At 34.2% G+C, this 16,662-nt stretch overlaps 1 protein-coding gene across 2 annotated transcripts; it reads left to right on the forward strand.

Annotated features, from left to right (window-relative positions):
- Positions 1-181: 181 nt before the first annotated feature.
- LOC137013153 (gastrula zinc finger protein XlCGF57.1-like) lies at positions 182-12,235 on the forward strand. 2 transcript variants are annotated; one of them, XM_067376782.1, is made up of 3 exons: positions 182-685; positions 3,765-3,887; positions 10,905-12,235. In XM_067376782.1, exons 2-3 carry the CDS (start codon positions 3,827-3,829, stop codon positions 12,101-12,103), a joined length of 1,260 nt encoding a protein of 419 aa, XP_067232883.1. In that variant the 5' UTR covers positions 182-685; positions 3,765-3,826; the 3' UTR covers positions 12,104-12,235. The 2 variants fall into 2 exon arrangements, with proteins under 2 accessions (XP_067232883.1, XP_067232884.1); XM_067376783.1 differs by lacking the exon at positions 182-685 and having other exon boundaries at positions 3,577-3,887.
- Positions 12,236-16,662: the final 4,427 nt, after the last annotated feature.

Here is a 16,662-nt window from a genome sequence, read left to right on the forward strand (position 1 = left end):
TATATATATATATATTTATTTATTTAATGTTATCCGTGTTATAGTTCATCTGCAATAACAATGTGGGCTTTTATAAAGATCCGTTTGGCCCTAAACTTTTAAATGCATTATGAGGAGAGTTATCCGCATGAAAGACGTGCTACTGCATTTCTCTCTGACACGGTAGGAAATAAAACGAAATGTGAAGGATTTAATATGATTGACAGGCCAGTTTACGGTAGGAGGTCCCAAAGCTTGTCTACTTGACACAAACTAGGGCGTAACTTTAGTATAAGGTGAATTGGGACGCAGCATGGTCAGCGTACATACGTTTTTGTTCAAAATGTAAATATTTATACAAATAGCGAGTACATTATGAATCTTTCTTCCAAACCGTGCTTTTGCCTTACCCTGAAACATTACGGTACACCTTTATAATGTGTTTATATTCGGACTATTTTAGACAGAGCTGGACGCCAACCCCCGCGGAGTAACGTTACATAGCAGAGGTAAGAAGCTCCGGCTACAATGTTCTTCCGCAAGACGCATTACGTTTTGGTTATTAAGCGCCAAAAACGCGCGTCCTTTAACTGATTTAATTCACTGTGTTTATCTGGCTCCGAGGACTGATTTTATTTTTGGGGGGAGAAATCAGACAACTTGCATTGAGCTGCTCGGACAGAACTGGAGATCTGGAGTTTTCAAGGTAAATCTTCTCTCAGTAACTGGGTCATTCTTTATTTGTGGTGGCAAATGGTGTTCCTCTACTTTACAACAGTTAAAATACACTTTAAATACCAATAAAGTCAATTTTTGCATGTTTGTATTCTGTAGAATAAACACAATTTGTGTACTATTAATAGTTAAAGTTTTGTTTCAAATTACATATTTAATTAAGTTTGGAAGATTGCATTTGAAACAAAATATGCATGTTCCCGCCATACCTCACAGAGGTATCATGGAATGTAATTGCAACAATATTACATTTTTAACACAAATAAAGTGGTTAAACTGGGAACATAGATTTTATTTAACATGTACAATTGTATTAAATTGTTTCAAAAAATACATATTTTGTATTATTTAAGAAAAAAGTAGTGTCCCCCAAATTCATGTCTGTGGTGTTACTACAATGGATGTCGCCCCTTTAAGAAAAGGGGGAACTCTATTTGAACTACTTCCTGTGTGTAAAGGTCATTGCAGGTCCTGATTGATCTGAGGGGTGCATCATGAGTACATTCTTTATTATTAATTTTCTTAAAATTAGCTAAATTTATGACAATTTCATGTGTCACACTTTATTAGTGTCTGTGGTGTTATGTTGATAACTTGCAGATTTTACATATTTTAATCCAAATTTTGATAAATACATACTTACTAATATTTACAAAATGTCCCCTGATCTTGAAATCATCATGATGACAGCCTCCATTTTAGAAAAGTCTGGATTTAGGTTAATTTGTCTGTGGTGTTACTGTCTTTCCTGGTAACACCACAGACTCTATAGTAACACAGACAATATACAGCCAGAAATGTTGTATTTTTAATAAAACACATAGGACATTCTAGTCATATAATTGTATCTCTCTTGTCAGGTATGGCAAGATTAACTGCTGCTGAAAAGTAGCGTCTTTATAGACAGCGAAAGATGCAGAGTACCTCATCAGACCTATTTAAAAAAACAAAAAACAAAAAAACTAAAACTGAGAACAGGAGATCTCTTAATCGAAAGAAAGTTTAATAAGTTAAATAATTTTGTGGATACATGTTTTATTCACAGAACATTTTCTGGATTTTTATTCTCTATTGAAACAGATCACACATTATGATTGCATCACAATCCAATTAAAGGGATACAATTTTTTGTTCTCCCTATCATCATTCACTCACCAACAAGTTGCTCCAAACCTGTATACATTTCAGATAACACTTTATTTTAGGGTCTTTTAGTTGTTTATTATCATGCATATTACTAGAATGGCTGTGTATTAGTACTTATTAAGCACATATGAATGCCTTATTTTGCATGATCATATTGTACATTCTTAATCCTACCCAATACTTAAATTTTACAACGACTTTACTAACTAACTATATGTGTTTCCTATACTAAAGTGTTACCAAATTTCTTTGTTCTGCTGTACACAAAGGAAGATATTGGAAGAATGTTTGTAACCAAACAGATCTTGCCCCCCACTGACTGCCATTTTTTTTTTTTTCCGCTACTATGGTTGTCAATGGAAGGTGAGATCTGCTGGGTTACAAACAATCTTCCAAATATCTTCCTTTGTGTTCAGCAGAACAAAGAAATTTATACAGGTTTGGAGCAATGTGAGGGGGAGTATGATGACAGAATTTACATTTTTGGTTGAACTATCCCTTTAAGGAGTGAGAAACAGGTTGCAGGTTGTTTTAATTATATATTTTAATACAGTTTTTCTCTAAATGTTCTTTTATCAGAATAGATACTTCTTGTAATCCTACTTATGATAAAATTCATTATTTTGCTCAACAAACTTTTAATTGTTAAACCTTTTATGCAGTGTAAAGTCTGTGGTGTTATATATACGTCTGTGGTGTTACTTCAATATGTATCTGAAATTTCTTTCCTACAAAACCATTTAATCTTTTAATTTAATGTTTTTAGACTGTAAGGTGGTGTTAATATTTTAGAATAAAGACTATAAAAGTTGCACAGACCATTTTTCCTGCCTTTTCTGATGTATATCCAAATTTTTTAAAAAATAAACAATTCTTCTTTGGCAAAAATAGAAGCCAAGATGAACAATTAAACATTTATTTTAAAAATGAAATTTAAATTATCAATAAAACTGAGTCCTTAAAGTAATTTATTTACTTATTAATTATTACCTAAAGTTGCATATCCCTGCTCATTTTAGAACAAACCAAAATTTGACTTCAAATATTGGTAACACCACAGACATAAGTGGTTGTTTCACCAGTGTTTGATTAAAATTATTTAAAAATCTAAATATTATTAAGCTTAAATTTTAATGGATAAAGCATATTAAACTAATCTTAAACGCATAGCAATACATATTATAAAAAAAAAGCAAACAAGAATTTTTACAATTTCTGCCTCTCATTTGCCACCGCAACTGAAGAATGACCCAACTCACATGTTCTTGTCTCAATACTAATCTCAAATAAGATAGTGGTAAGAAGTGGTATGTTTTTCAGACTGTGAGTAACGTTACATTAATTGTATCATTTAATATGAGAGTCAGTTAATTTAGTGAAATTAATAAATGAACCGACTGTTGTATCAGTGTTGGGGTAACTCATTACAAGTAACTTAAATTATGTAATCAGATTACTTTTTCAAGTAACTAGTATTTAAAGGGTTAGTTCACCCCAAAATTAAAATAATGTAATTAATTACTCACCCTCATACCGTTCTACACCCGTAAGACCTTTGTTCATCTTCAGAACACAAATTAAGATATTTTTGATGAAATCCGATGGCTCAGTGAGGCCTGCATTGAGAGCAAAGGCATTCAAACTCTCAAGGTCCATAAAGGTACTAAAAACATATTTGAAATGGTTCATGTGAGTACAGTGGTACTATCTTAATATTTTAAAGCGACAAAATACTTTTGTGCACCAAAAAATAAAACAAAATAAAGACTTTTCAACAATATCTATATAGGCCGATTTTAAAACACTGCTTTAGTTAACACAATTCACACCTTCAGTCAGTGAAGCTGCTTCCACAGCTGTTCATGAGAGATTAAATGCTGAGGAATATTCCCATCTTCCCACAGGAGAAGAATCAGCAAGCAGGAGGAATTACTCCAGTAGAAACTACCAACATACTAATGTAAAGATGGAGTTTGAGGAAGAAACCTGCAGAATACTACAAGATGAAGATACAGAGGAACAAACAGGTTGGTGTTTTCCTTCCTTCTTTTTAACCCTTTAAACCCTGAAGTGACATACACATTTTCTGAGTGACATACACATTAGTAAAGACCCATAACTCCAAAACTATAGCAAAGAGAGTCAAAAATGTTACATATATTTCTTATTTTACATGCAATAACACAGAAAGGAACTAAGGTAGGTGGATAATTCTTTGTTGGCGAAGTTGTGTTCCCCTACATGCGCGCTGCATCTGGATCAAATTTTGTGGTGTTAGCATAAAGTAATCAAAAGTTGCAGCATTTGGAACCAATGTAGCCATTTTCTTTAGCCCTTGACACACCCCTTATGGGGATTTTTTTTTTTTTTTATCGTTCATCCATGAGGAATATCTCCTGAGCGTACAAGGGATTGTGCTGAATATGTTTACATTGGAAGCATCCATTGTAAGTAATGATGCTACATTTTCTACGATCTATGCGCATTTCATAAAGTTATAAGCGAAAACGCCAAGTGAAATTTTTTTATTTAGTGCCTGTACACAGTAAATTTTGCAGTGTTAAATGAACTCTATAAGAGTCAAATTTAACACTCAGCCCGAGTGTATTTGGTCCCACTCAGAATTGGTGATAAATTGACTCTCGTCATAGTGTTAAATTTTCAGAGTTAAATTAACTCTATTTTGAGTAAAAATTTAACACTGCTCAACACTGTATAGTGTTACTAGAGTTTAACACTAGGGGAAAATTAACTCCGTTTGGTGTTACTAGAGTTTAACACTAGGAGAAATTAACTCTGTTTGGTGTTACTAGAGTTTAACACTAGGAGAAAATTAACTCAGATCAGTGTTAATATTTCACTTATGTAGAGTTTATTTACATTTGTAATAGTGAAAAATTCTCAAATTTTAAAACCCAGTCAGTGTTTTCAAAACAGAAAAGAAAACAAGTTCAACGACATCACATTTAAAACATTTATTTAAACGTTGTCAGGCTCAAGAAACACACGTATATGCACAAAAATACGTCACATCTGCATGAAATGACAATACATCACTGTATGCAGTACAGAATCTGTTGAACCACCTAGCTTAGCAACCTTGCTCTAACCTCAGCAATACAAGGACTTCACTTTGCCAGCATCTTTTTTGTGCACTGTCATTCTAACAAAAGTGTACATCTTGTGTAGAATAGTGTTATAAATGGTGCCAAAAACAAAGTGTGCCTTAAAAGGTTAGTTCACCAAAAAATGAAAATTCTCTCCTTAACTCACCCTCATGTCATTCTAAACCTGTAAGGCTTTTGTTCATTTTCAGAACACAAATTAAGATATTTTTGATGAAATCTGGGAGACTTCTGTCACTTCATTGACAGCCTACACAACTACCACTTTCAAGGCCCAGAAAGGCACTAAAGACATCATTAGATTAACCCATGTGGCTCTGTTGATTTAACTTCAGTTTTATGAAGCAACGCAAAAACCGGACTTGCGTACATGAGAGCACCACGACGCATGATTTGTTGAAATGAAAGCAGTCGTTGTTGTGTGAATGCGTGTATAAAGTTGAGGTTAACCAATAGAGTAACATGGATTACTTTAATGTGTCATTACTACCTGTCGGGGCCTTGAATGTGCTAGTTGTGTAAACTGTCAACAGAGGGACAGAAAACTTTCAGATTTAATTAAAATATCTTCATTGGTGTTTCGGAGATGAACGAAGGTCTTACGGGTTTGGAACGGCATGAGGGAGAGTTATTGACAGAATTTTCATTTATGGGTGAATTAATCCCATTTAAAATTTCATCAAAAGAAGAGGCTGACTTGCATGGAATGACATGTTGATCAAGAATGAAGAACTGGTGAACTGAATTCTTGGTTTCAACAGCCTGAGCACTTGAGCCTGAGGTGATAGGGCCGAGCACTTCCAGCGATGTCTTGAAGATGCTTCTCAATGCTTGTTTCACTCTGAGAAAACCAAGCAAATTGCAGAGGACTAATGTTAAATAAAGAAAACTACAAGAAAATAATAATAAAAATAATAATAAATAAAAACAAACCTTCTAGAAGACAAGATACTTGAGATGTAGACGCCTTTTCTGGTCTTGACAAGACGATCCTTTTTTCCTGATGAACAACAAAAGCATTTTAAGATCAACACTGCTTAAAGAATGCTATATGAAGTTAATCCTTAGTCACATTTAAAGGGTTAGTTCACCCCCAAAATGAAAATTCTCACCCTCATGTCTTTCCAAACCCATAAGACTTTTGTTCTTGTTTGGAACACAAATTATGATATTTTTGATGACAGAATGCTATCAGATTTCCTTCCATAGACTGCCTTTCCAACTGACACTTTGATGCTTCAAAAAGTTCATAAAGAGATTGTAAAACTAATCCATATGAATTGAGAGGTTTAGTCCAAATTTTCTAATGAGAACCTGTCGCTTGTTATAATGAACAGATTTAATTTTTGCTTTTACTCGCATGTAAACATTGATCAGCGAACATAAGCAGAAGCTCAACCGAACCTTAATAAAAACACAAAACCAAACCTCATCCGGAAGCTCAAACGTACCGCATAACACACGAGAATGAACCTCACTGGTAATACAGCACGGTTCTTGTGCGTTAAGTTTCAGTTGAGCTTCTGCTTATGTTCGCTGATCAATGTTTACATGCGAGTAAAAGCAAAAATTAAATCCGTTCATCATATCAAGCGTCCGATTCTCATTAGAAAATTTGGACTAAACCTCTCAATACATATGGATTAGTTTTACAATCTCTTTATGAACTTTCTGAAGCATCAAAGTGTCAGTTGCAAAGACTGTCTATGGATTAGAAATCTGACAGCATTCTGTCATCAAAAAGATCTTCATTTGTGTTCTGAAGATGAACAAAAGTCTTAGAACGACATGAGGGTGAGTAATTAATGACAGAACTTTTCATTTTGGGTGAACTAACCCTTTAATGCAACACCATGGCAATAAAACTGCCATGAAAGATGACACAATGAAATTCTCATTTCATTTTGTACCTTCAAATGATACTCCTTGTTCTTCAGCAATGCCTCTCTGTATAGTTTTGATTCTCCATGGCAAGTATCTGGTGGCACTCTCACCAACATAGCAATGCTCCTTAGAAAGACAAAAGCACAGAGAGAGAGAGAGAGAGAGAGAGAGAGAGAAAAAAAAGTTTTAAAATCCAAGAGCAAAATACACCATTTAAAACTTGTCAAATAATAAAAAAAAAAATAAAAAAAAAAGTGTGTGAAAAAAGTAAAAGTGTGATACTTACATAGCCATTTTTGAAGGAGGGGTCACTGAGATACAGGAACACCACAATTACTCTGCATATTTCTCATTCATCTTCCTTGGTTATGATGAACTGCAAAATAAAATACAAATTTATATATCTATTTATCTATCTATATCTATATATAAAAGAGAGGACTATAGTGAAAGATCATATACAGTTAATAATATGAAAATTACCCATTCTTTTCTGTCATGTCAGCTAACAGGATATTGAGTTTCTCATTTCATCCCCCAAAGTCGTAGTTTGATTCTATTCATTTATTTTAAGCTCCCCACCAGATTTCTGCAATGGATTCCACCAGCTTAATGATTAAAAAACAAAAATAAAAACAAAAATATAAATATGGTATGTAAAAATACTTCAAACAAGATTTCTAAATGTTTAATCATATAAAGATCAAATTAATGTTGGATTTTTAAATTGAATTATTAGTTTCAACAGTAAGTTTTTTTTTTCTTTCTCCCTCAAATGCATAAGTAATAACGTGCTGCCCACCTTTTTTGGCTTCATCATCGAGCCTCATTCGTGTACTTGAAAACCTTTCTTCAATAATGAGTGTGTCCTGTGAGTCAGTGGAGTCAAAGGATGAAGACAGGGACTTGTTTGAGTGCATAGGAAAGGCTTGTTAATTAAAAAAAAAAAAGAGAACAAAATACGTTAGTTCAGCAATATGTGCTATGCCACGCCAATAAGTCACTGCTAACAAAGTGAATTTCAAAATGCGTTACTTGTATCAACCGCCGCTCTGCTCAAGTCTACTGATTGTTTGTCTAATAACAATAATATAAAATAGTTGTTCGTCCTACTGTAATCATTGCAGAAGGTTAAAGTGACGAGAAAAAAAGCGGGTATTTTTAAATGAGACTTTCCGCCTTCTTCGTTGTGCAGTGTTGGGCCATGTTAACGCTATCCCACAGCGCCATCTAACTTACGTGGCTTCAATAAAAATACAATGGTGGCATTTGACAAATCGAATTTATAATTAACTTCAACGTTACGTTTACATTATAAAATGTTGAAAACACCAGCCACAGCCCTACCTGCAAGATTTCGACCATCCAAATACATAAATATGTGTCAGCTTACCCCCTATTGTGACGTTAGATAATTAAATGTTTTTTTTTTTAAACTATAAACACATTAAACGGATACACCTAACTACAGCTGAAAATCAAATTAAGTAAGATTTCTGACATCATTTAAACTTTATCATTACCACATTGTGACGAAAAAGCACATTTCTCCAACATAGGCCTAGTGACTTGCAGTGAAGTTATTCGATATTTCCGAGTTTAAACCAAATTTCACCAGATCAAAAAAACTGCAACTGCATTATTATCAGCACAATCGTTAACATCAAATATTAAGCATATGTTTTAATAAGTTAATTAAAAGAACTTACCTTTTAGTGCGAGGCAAAAGAAAATGGAGACGAGAGAACTTCCGCTCAGGTCTTCGGAGTTGGCTTAAGGGGCGGAGCTTAACAGAGTTAATTTAACGAGGCAGAATTCAACTCTGATTATTTTCACCAACACTAGGGGGTATTTTTCACTATTTGTTGTTAAATTAACTCCTTAAGAGTAAATGCAGATTAACACTGTTTGATTAACACTGCTGATTTTACTGTGTAGGGTGCATTATTTGTCATAACTCTGTGAGGAATATCTTGTGATCGACGCATTTGATTAATTATATTCATTATCTTTAGAAATGATTTTAATGCAAGTCATCAGGTTTTTCGATCTCGTGAAAAGGCCGACACGACACTCATTTAGGTGTCTCACAATGCGTCCTATGTAGTTTAGCATTAAATAAAATGATTTAAAGCACAGTAATGATTTTATAGATAAAATAAAACCTGAATTTCACAGAGGAAATGCAATAATTGGTTAGTCAAATACACAATAGACAAAAATAGACAAATAGACACAATAGACATAGTTTTGTTAGTGTGAAAACATACATGTTCAACTCAAACCATGTTTGCTTAGTTTAATTGTCAACTAACCGTTAAGCCCAAAGTGTAGTTCATTTTTTACGTGTAGGTGAGGATCAGCATACAGTGCATGTGAGTGACACAAATTTCATAATCAGGACAGTAATTGTACATGCAGATCACACATGCGCATTAAAATTTTTTGCAGTAATTAGTTTCGATTCATAAGGTAGTAGAACAGACCAAAATGTATGCAAGCTACAGCGACAATGGAAGCCTACATTGTGTGAAGAGGTTAGAAAGTGCACTTATTTGTACAAGTCTAGCATGAAAGAATACAAAGATGTTTACATGGATAACTCGTGGTGAGAGATTGTTCAAAACTGTGCATGTGCCGAATGCCTGTGTATGCGTATGAGTCCAATGAAGTATAATTTCCAAGGCTGTGCTGTTCGTGTACACTAGCATACACATAAAATACATATACCCAGGGCTTAATTTGACTAGAAGAGGCTTAGTCAACCAAAACTTTATTAGTCGCTTAGTTGCAAGAAAAACAAAATCCACAGGAAGTTGCGAAATCACGCAGTCAGTGACAGACCGATCGTTAACATCTGGTCTATGTGGTATTTATTATCAGAAACGTGTAAGTAGTAGCAACTTTACATGGCTGCCTGCTTTAACTTAGAAAAATGTGGGCTATTCAGGTGTTTGTGCGGAGTGTGAAAGCTGAATTGTAGCAATAACAGCTAACATGGGAGGCACCTGTGCGATCTCTTGCACTTAAAATTAGGGCTGCACGATATATCGTATGAGATTGTCACGCGCATTTCGTCAGTAAAGCCGGTTCCCTGATTACCGCTAAATGGCCATCACCTGCTTTCAAATGGAGCGGCATTTAATAGACAGCCGTAGTTCACTGAAAAGCCACGCAATATCGCGTTCATATCACAGATGAATCGGCTTCGATAATGAACGCGATATTGCGTGGTTTTTCAGTGATCTACGGCTGTCTATTAAATGCCGCTCCATTTGAAAGCAGGTGATGGCCATTTAGCGGTAATCAGGGAACCGGCTTTACTGACGAAATGCGCGTGACAATCTCATGCGATATATCGTGCAGCCCTACTTAAAATACTCTGTTATTTTTGGTTATACAGATGAGAATAATACATCTTTTGAATCTGTGAAGAATCTTATTTGTGTGCATTTACAATAACAACAAAAATGTGCTTTTGTAAAATAATGAAAGCAAACAGGGTGTTCTTTCTGGCGTCTCTCTGTGAACTTGAGTGCACCCAAAAAAAGGAGAAAAAAAAGAACTGAAACTCCATGTAAACTTGTCTCACAAATATGAAAAATATACTTTTAAATTAAATTCAAATAGAAAACAAATTATCTCAGGATATGTAATACGTATAACGTGCATAGGCGTGCCCAGTCCACTACTGCGGAGATGAGTCAGTATTGTCAACTTCATCACTGCAGCCGAAAATACAGAAAAAAATAGTTTTTCAATGAGTTATTACAATATTAAAGCAAGCTCCTTGCTGTTTTTCCTCGACGCATTCATAATCATTACTTCTGCTGGTGTGCTGTGGCAAGCTTTATGTGTGCGCTTGAGCACTGATTAGGCTATGTTATATTAGGTTTATGTGTATGTTATGTGTGTGTGTATATATGTATATAATGTTCTCATTTGGCTGTCTTTAATTTCTCCAGTGTGAATTTTTTGGCCTGTTCTACTACCTGTCTTTAATTTAATTTTGTGAATTTATCATCTTGATTTTAGACTCAATGGAAGTGATTGAAGATAAACTCCACCGGTTTCAAAAACCTCACCATTTCAAAAATGGAAATGCTGCCATTTCACAGAATGAAGAGAATTGCACACAAAAACAACATCAGAAAACTGGATTCAAAGGACCTCTTGCCTGCTCTTTGTGTGGAAAACTTTTCCATCGGGAAACAAACTTAAATGTGCACATGAGAATTCACACTGGAAAACGTCTGTTCTCGTGCACTAAATGTGAAAAGAGTTTCGCTCTGAAAGGACACTTAAATGTGCACTTCAGCAGATCTCACCCTGAAGAATTACGTTTTACCTGCTCTCATTGTGGAAAGAGTTACAAGCGTAAAAAAAACTTTAATTTGCACATGGAATCTCACGCTGAAGATAATCCGTTCTCATGCACCAAGTGTGAAAAGAGTTTCACTCTGGAAGGAGATTTAAATGTGCACATGAAATCTCACACTGAAAAAGGACCTTTTACCTGCTCTGAGTGTGGAAAGATTTTCATGTGTAAAACAAACTTAAATGTGCACATGAAAATTCACACTGGAGAAAATCTGTTTTCGTGCACTAAGTGTGAAAAGAGTTTCACTCTAAAAGGACACTTAAATGTGCACATGAGATCTCATACTGAAGAAGAACCTTTCTCCTGCTCTGAGTGTGGAAAGAGTTTCATCACTGAAAAAAACTTAAACTTGCACAAGAAATCTCACACTGGACAAAATATGTTCACATGCACTCAGTGTAGTAAGACTTATAAATACAAAGGCGGTCTCAGAGTTCATTTGCTCACTCACTCACAGGTGAAACGGTTTCATCAGTGTGATCAGTGTGATAAAACATTCTTGATGTCATCAAAGTTAAGATCACACCTTACTGTTCATTCTGCTGAGAAGCCCCACATATGTTCATGTGGAAAGAGATTTTCACTTCGGGGAGCTTTAAAACTGCATGAGCGTATTCATACCGGTGAGAGACCTTATTTGTGCTCTGACTGTGGGAAGACATTTACTTTGTCCGGCGACTTGACAAAACACCAGAGAATTCATACTGGAGAGAAACCGTACAAGTGTTCACACTGTGAAAAGTGTTTCGCTCAGATAGGTGCCTTGAAATCTCATGAGAGAGTTCATACTGGAGGGAAATCTAAACAAAATATTAGAAAAAGAAAAGGAAAAAAGAAAAAGCATTGCCGGTAGTTGTCTAGTGAACAGAATTCATTATCCGATTAATCGCCTTCAAGCGATTAGTTTGATGTTGTTCCAAAGCTAAAGATGGTTTTCTTGCAGAACTTCAACACCATCTGAGAAAGATATTTTTTTTTTTTTTTTTTTAAATAACATTTATGAGGATTAGTTAAGATTGTTTGTTCAACATTGGAAATTGTGGGGAGGTCAAAATGCCACAAAATTTAGTGGGAATGCTTTTGTTTATGTTGGGGAGTAAGTATAGTTAAACTAATTGAATGATATCAATCAGTCTTTTATCTAACAAATTCAGGTTATTTGCTTAGGGTTAGTATGGCTTTCAAGAAATGTATTATTATTATATAATGTCATTATCTTTATCCACTCACGACTTGTGTAATTTGTTACATAAACAGAAAAAAGGAACAAAACATGTTGATTGGTATTTCCAGGCAACTGTAATCAAAGGGTTTCAATTGTCTATGCATTTTGATGTATCAACTCTGCATTAATAAATCAGTTTTAAACTGAAATGTTTTTATTTTCCAGTTTCTTCTTAAAATATGGACTTTCTCAAATGTACAAAATAGGAAATTAACCTGGATATTTAAACTGTACTGTGTCTGTAGATGGGCGCTTTCAAAATATCAAATCAGTGGTTCAGCATGCATCAAACTACCAAAGACATGTGATTTCAGTAAACAAGGCTTTGTTTCATCATGTAGTCACATGAACTATTTTAAATATGTCTTCAGTACCTTTATGGGCAATGAAACCGTTAATCGTCTTGATTTGTGCTTTTGTATCTTGCTTCTGACCTTTTGTTCCGAAGATGAATTGAAGGTCTTACGGGTGTGGAATGACATGAGGGTGAGTAATAAATTAAAGAATTTTCATTGTTGGGTGAACTACCCTTTTAAAACTTAAAATGGTCTGAGTGATCGGATACAGAAAGGCAATGAGTTCCAAAGTTTTGGGGCAGTGACTGAAAAAGCACGATCCCCCTGACTTTTAGGGTGTGTTCACGCTTGTAGTTCGGTTTGTTTGGTTAATTTGGTCCAGACCAAAAAAGAAAAAATAATTTAGTCCTGGTCTGATTAGCGTTTCGGATTCAATTTTAGCATTCTAAAGGCATTCACCAAACCTAAAGGCACAGGGATACATTCACAATTTGATTGGTTGGATTTTATGACATATTGCCTATTTTGAGACCGAACTTGCCAAACATCCCAAACAATGCTGTGCTGATATAAATGTGCTCGTTGTGTGTGCGTAGTGGCCTGCATGTGATGGCCAGCTGGGAACTCATGAAGAGCTTAGAAAATGTGTAACTGACTCAAAACCGCTGCGGGAATCCATCCGTCAAACACACTAAACAATCTGCTGCATGGAGACGTGTGTCTGATGCCTGTCATGTGCAAATTCGAGTCGTGACTATGACAAAACTGATATGCGTGAGGATTCTGTCCTTTTTAGGGTCTCATCTTCCTGTTTTTGGTTCTTTTACATGTCTGGTCTGTGTAGCGTTCATATATCATTCGAAGTTCTTTTGGAAGTGGATCAAGATCCATGTTTTCAGCAGTCTCGACCCGCTTGTTTGGTACGCACCAGGGTTCGGATGGCAGCATTCAGACATGCTCAAATGAACCGCACTAACCGAGCAATCGCACCAGGGTTTGTTTTAATAGAACCAAACATGCCAAGTGTAAACACACCCTTAATCTGGATCTAGGAACCACAGAAGCTGATCAGAGGAACTCGGGCCTAACAGAGGAGTGCTGGTTCACTAATGTTTCCAAGTATTTTGGAGCCAACCCATTTAGAGATTTAAAAACAAACAAAAGTTTATATTCAATCAGTAAACAGACCAGCAGCCAATATTTATTTAAACACTAAATTAATCAACATCTTTATACTCTAAAAATTATTAAAGAGCAACAAAAACACTCCAGTGTTTCCTCTAAGAGAGCCCCTGGGGCCTATTTCATAAAACAAGTTTACCAAATAATCCAGGTTTATTTCAGTAAGTTTTTTTTATGGTCAGTAGATTTGGTTCAAAATAAATCAGACTAACTGAAATAAGCATCTTATTTGATAAACTTGTTTTATGAAACAGGACCCTGGTCAGCATGTCTAGTATTGATAAAGTTTAGACAAAATATCATCTTTATGATATCATAACGATGATATAAAGATGATGTATGTACTGTAACATGTTTGCAGAAGTTAAGCTACATATAAGCCTACCCTATACCTATTTTTAGTTCACATGGACTTTGCACTTTTTGCATGATGAAAAAATGTTTTGATAGATTTCTTAAGTCTGTACTGGTTTCAGTGTGCAGCCAGCTACCTTTGTGCTCATTTTCATTTTAAAATTACAGAAATTATTTTGTGCATAGGCTACTATTATTTTACCCTAAATACCATACTTTTACATATTCTTCCATTATTAAATTTTTTTTTTGTTAATTATCTTTTAACTAATTGAAACCATGAACAAGACCTTTGTATTTTTCTTAAATATTAAATCAAATTTAGTGCAGAATCAACTTTTTGTTACTGTCTGAGATGTCAGATGGTGTATATATTATACTGTAAAAAAATCCCAGTAAAATTTATGGTAAAAAAACGGCAGCTGTGGTTGCTAGAACTTTACCGTAAAAAATACAGTAGCAACGTAAAAAAAAATGTTAAATTTACGGTAAAATAAGGTATTTCATTAACAGATATAATGATAATTTACCAACCTAATGAAGTACTAATATCTGTTTTGTACCTTTTATAATACACTGACAGTCACCAAACACAGTGGTGATAAGAGTCACATGATGAATCAAAGGAAAACACTAATATATAGAAGGTGCACACAGTGTCATTCACACACACACACTAAACTCCATGAAATTTAAAAAATGCAATAAACATTAATTTAACAACATTAGATGTAACATAAAACCCTAATGTACATAACTGATTAGAAAAAAAATGAGAAAAACTAAGAAGAAACAGTTATTTCAACAAAAATATATCAAATGTGAAGTGTCACGCAGGGAATTGTGGGAATGTAAATTTACGGTTTTTCACTGTAAATTTTACAATGAATTGTTATTTTTCACTTCCAAAAACTGTGAATTTAACAGTATTTTACTGTAAAATTACATTAAATGTACCATTAGATCGATTACACTTATTCACCGTACATAGTATACAGAAACTTTCTGTTTGTATATATATATATATATATATATATATATATATATATATATATATATATATATATATATATATATAAATTGTTTTTTTTTTTTTTTGTTAAGAGTTTCATTCTGAACAGACACTTTAATAAACACATGCAAATTCACAATGGAGAGAAAATGTTTATATGCCCTCAGTGTGGAAAGAGTTTCAATCACAAAGGAAACTTTAATGAGTACATGAGAATTCACACTGGTGAAAAACCGTTTACATGCACTCAGTGTGGAAAGAGATTTCAATTCAAAAGTGTTCTTAACAATCATCTGCGCTCTCACTAGAGAGTTGTTAAGCTGTAATCTGTGTGGTAAAACATTTGTTGTGGCATCAGACAAAACTTTTTAAACTCATGCTGCTGAAACTTGTTCTTTTTGTGGAAAGATTTTTTTTTTTTTTTTCACCACTGCATTCTTTAAAAAAATGCACTTATCCATATTGATGTGAGACTGTGGGAGGACCTTTATTTCATCTGGCGACTCAGAGAATTCAGAATCTGTGAAAGATCACGAGAGCTCATAGTACACCAGTACTCTTCACGAGAGGAGCCAATAATCTAATCTTCAGTTTCATGAGAAAAGGCATTGCTCAGGATTGTCTAGAAAGCAATGTTCATGTTCAGGTTCTTCACTTTCAAGGAAATATCTTGATATCATTTTAATGGAGCAAAGATGGAATTTATTGCAATATATAAACAACAATTTAGTGGTAAATATTGGTTGTATGTTCAACTCGGGTAGATCAAAATGCCCAAATTTACTTTTTTGTTCATATTGGGGAGTAAATATAGTAAAACATTGTGTACAAATTTACTTTGTTATTCTGGCTGTTAAGAGGTGAAGCACTGTTGTTGTTATTATTGTCAGTTGTTTTATTTATAGCAACCTACATTGTGTTACATCAAAATTGCTACAACAAGAAAAACATGTATTTTGAATTGCTTAAAGTTAGTTCACCCAAATATGAAAATTTTGTCATTAATTATTCACATTCATGTCATGAACCCCAAAAAAAAAAATCCCTGAAGACTTTGTTCATCTTCAGAACACAAATTAAGCTCTTTTTAATGAAATGGATTGACCTTAGTTTTCTGAAGTGATGAGAGTGCTTTGTTTGTGATTTACTGCCTGTGTCTGAACAATATGTAATCCATAAAAAGGTATCTATAGTATTTTACAGCACAATATAATCTAATTACAAGAACATAAGATTTTGAATTGGAATATGTTCCAGATTACATGCAATCAGTAACTACCCGGCACTGCATTTGAAAAATAGCAAGGATTTTTGATATTACATTACAGTGGAATACTTTTTCA

The sequence above is a fragment of the Chanodichthys erythropterus genome, chromosome 22 (genome assembly GCF_024489055.1).
Source record: "Chanodichthys erythropterus isolate Z2021 chromosome 22, ASM2448905v1, whole genome shotgun sequence".
Lineage (NCBI taxonomy): Eukaryota > Metazoa > Chordata > Actinopteri > Cypriniformes > Xenocyprididae > Chanodichthys > Chanodichthys erythropterus.

Bases quoted from the DNA above. Each gene is read 5' to 3' on its own strand.
- LOC137013153 (XM_067376782.1), top strand. From the start codon at position 3,827: ATGGAGTTTGAGGAAGAAACCTGCAGAATACTACAAGATGAAGATACA. The intron at 3,888-10,904 runs GTTGGTGTTTTC...TCTTGATTTTAG, and splicing joins AGATACAGAGGAACAAACAG to ACTCAATGGAAGTGATTGAA.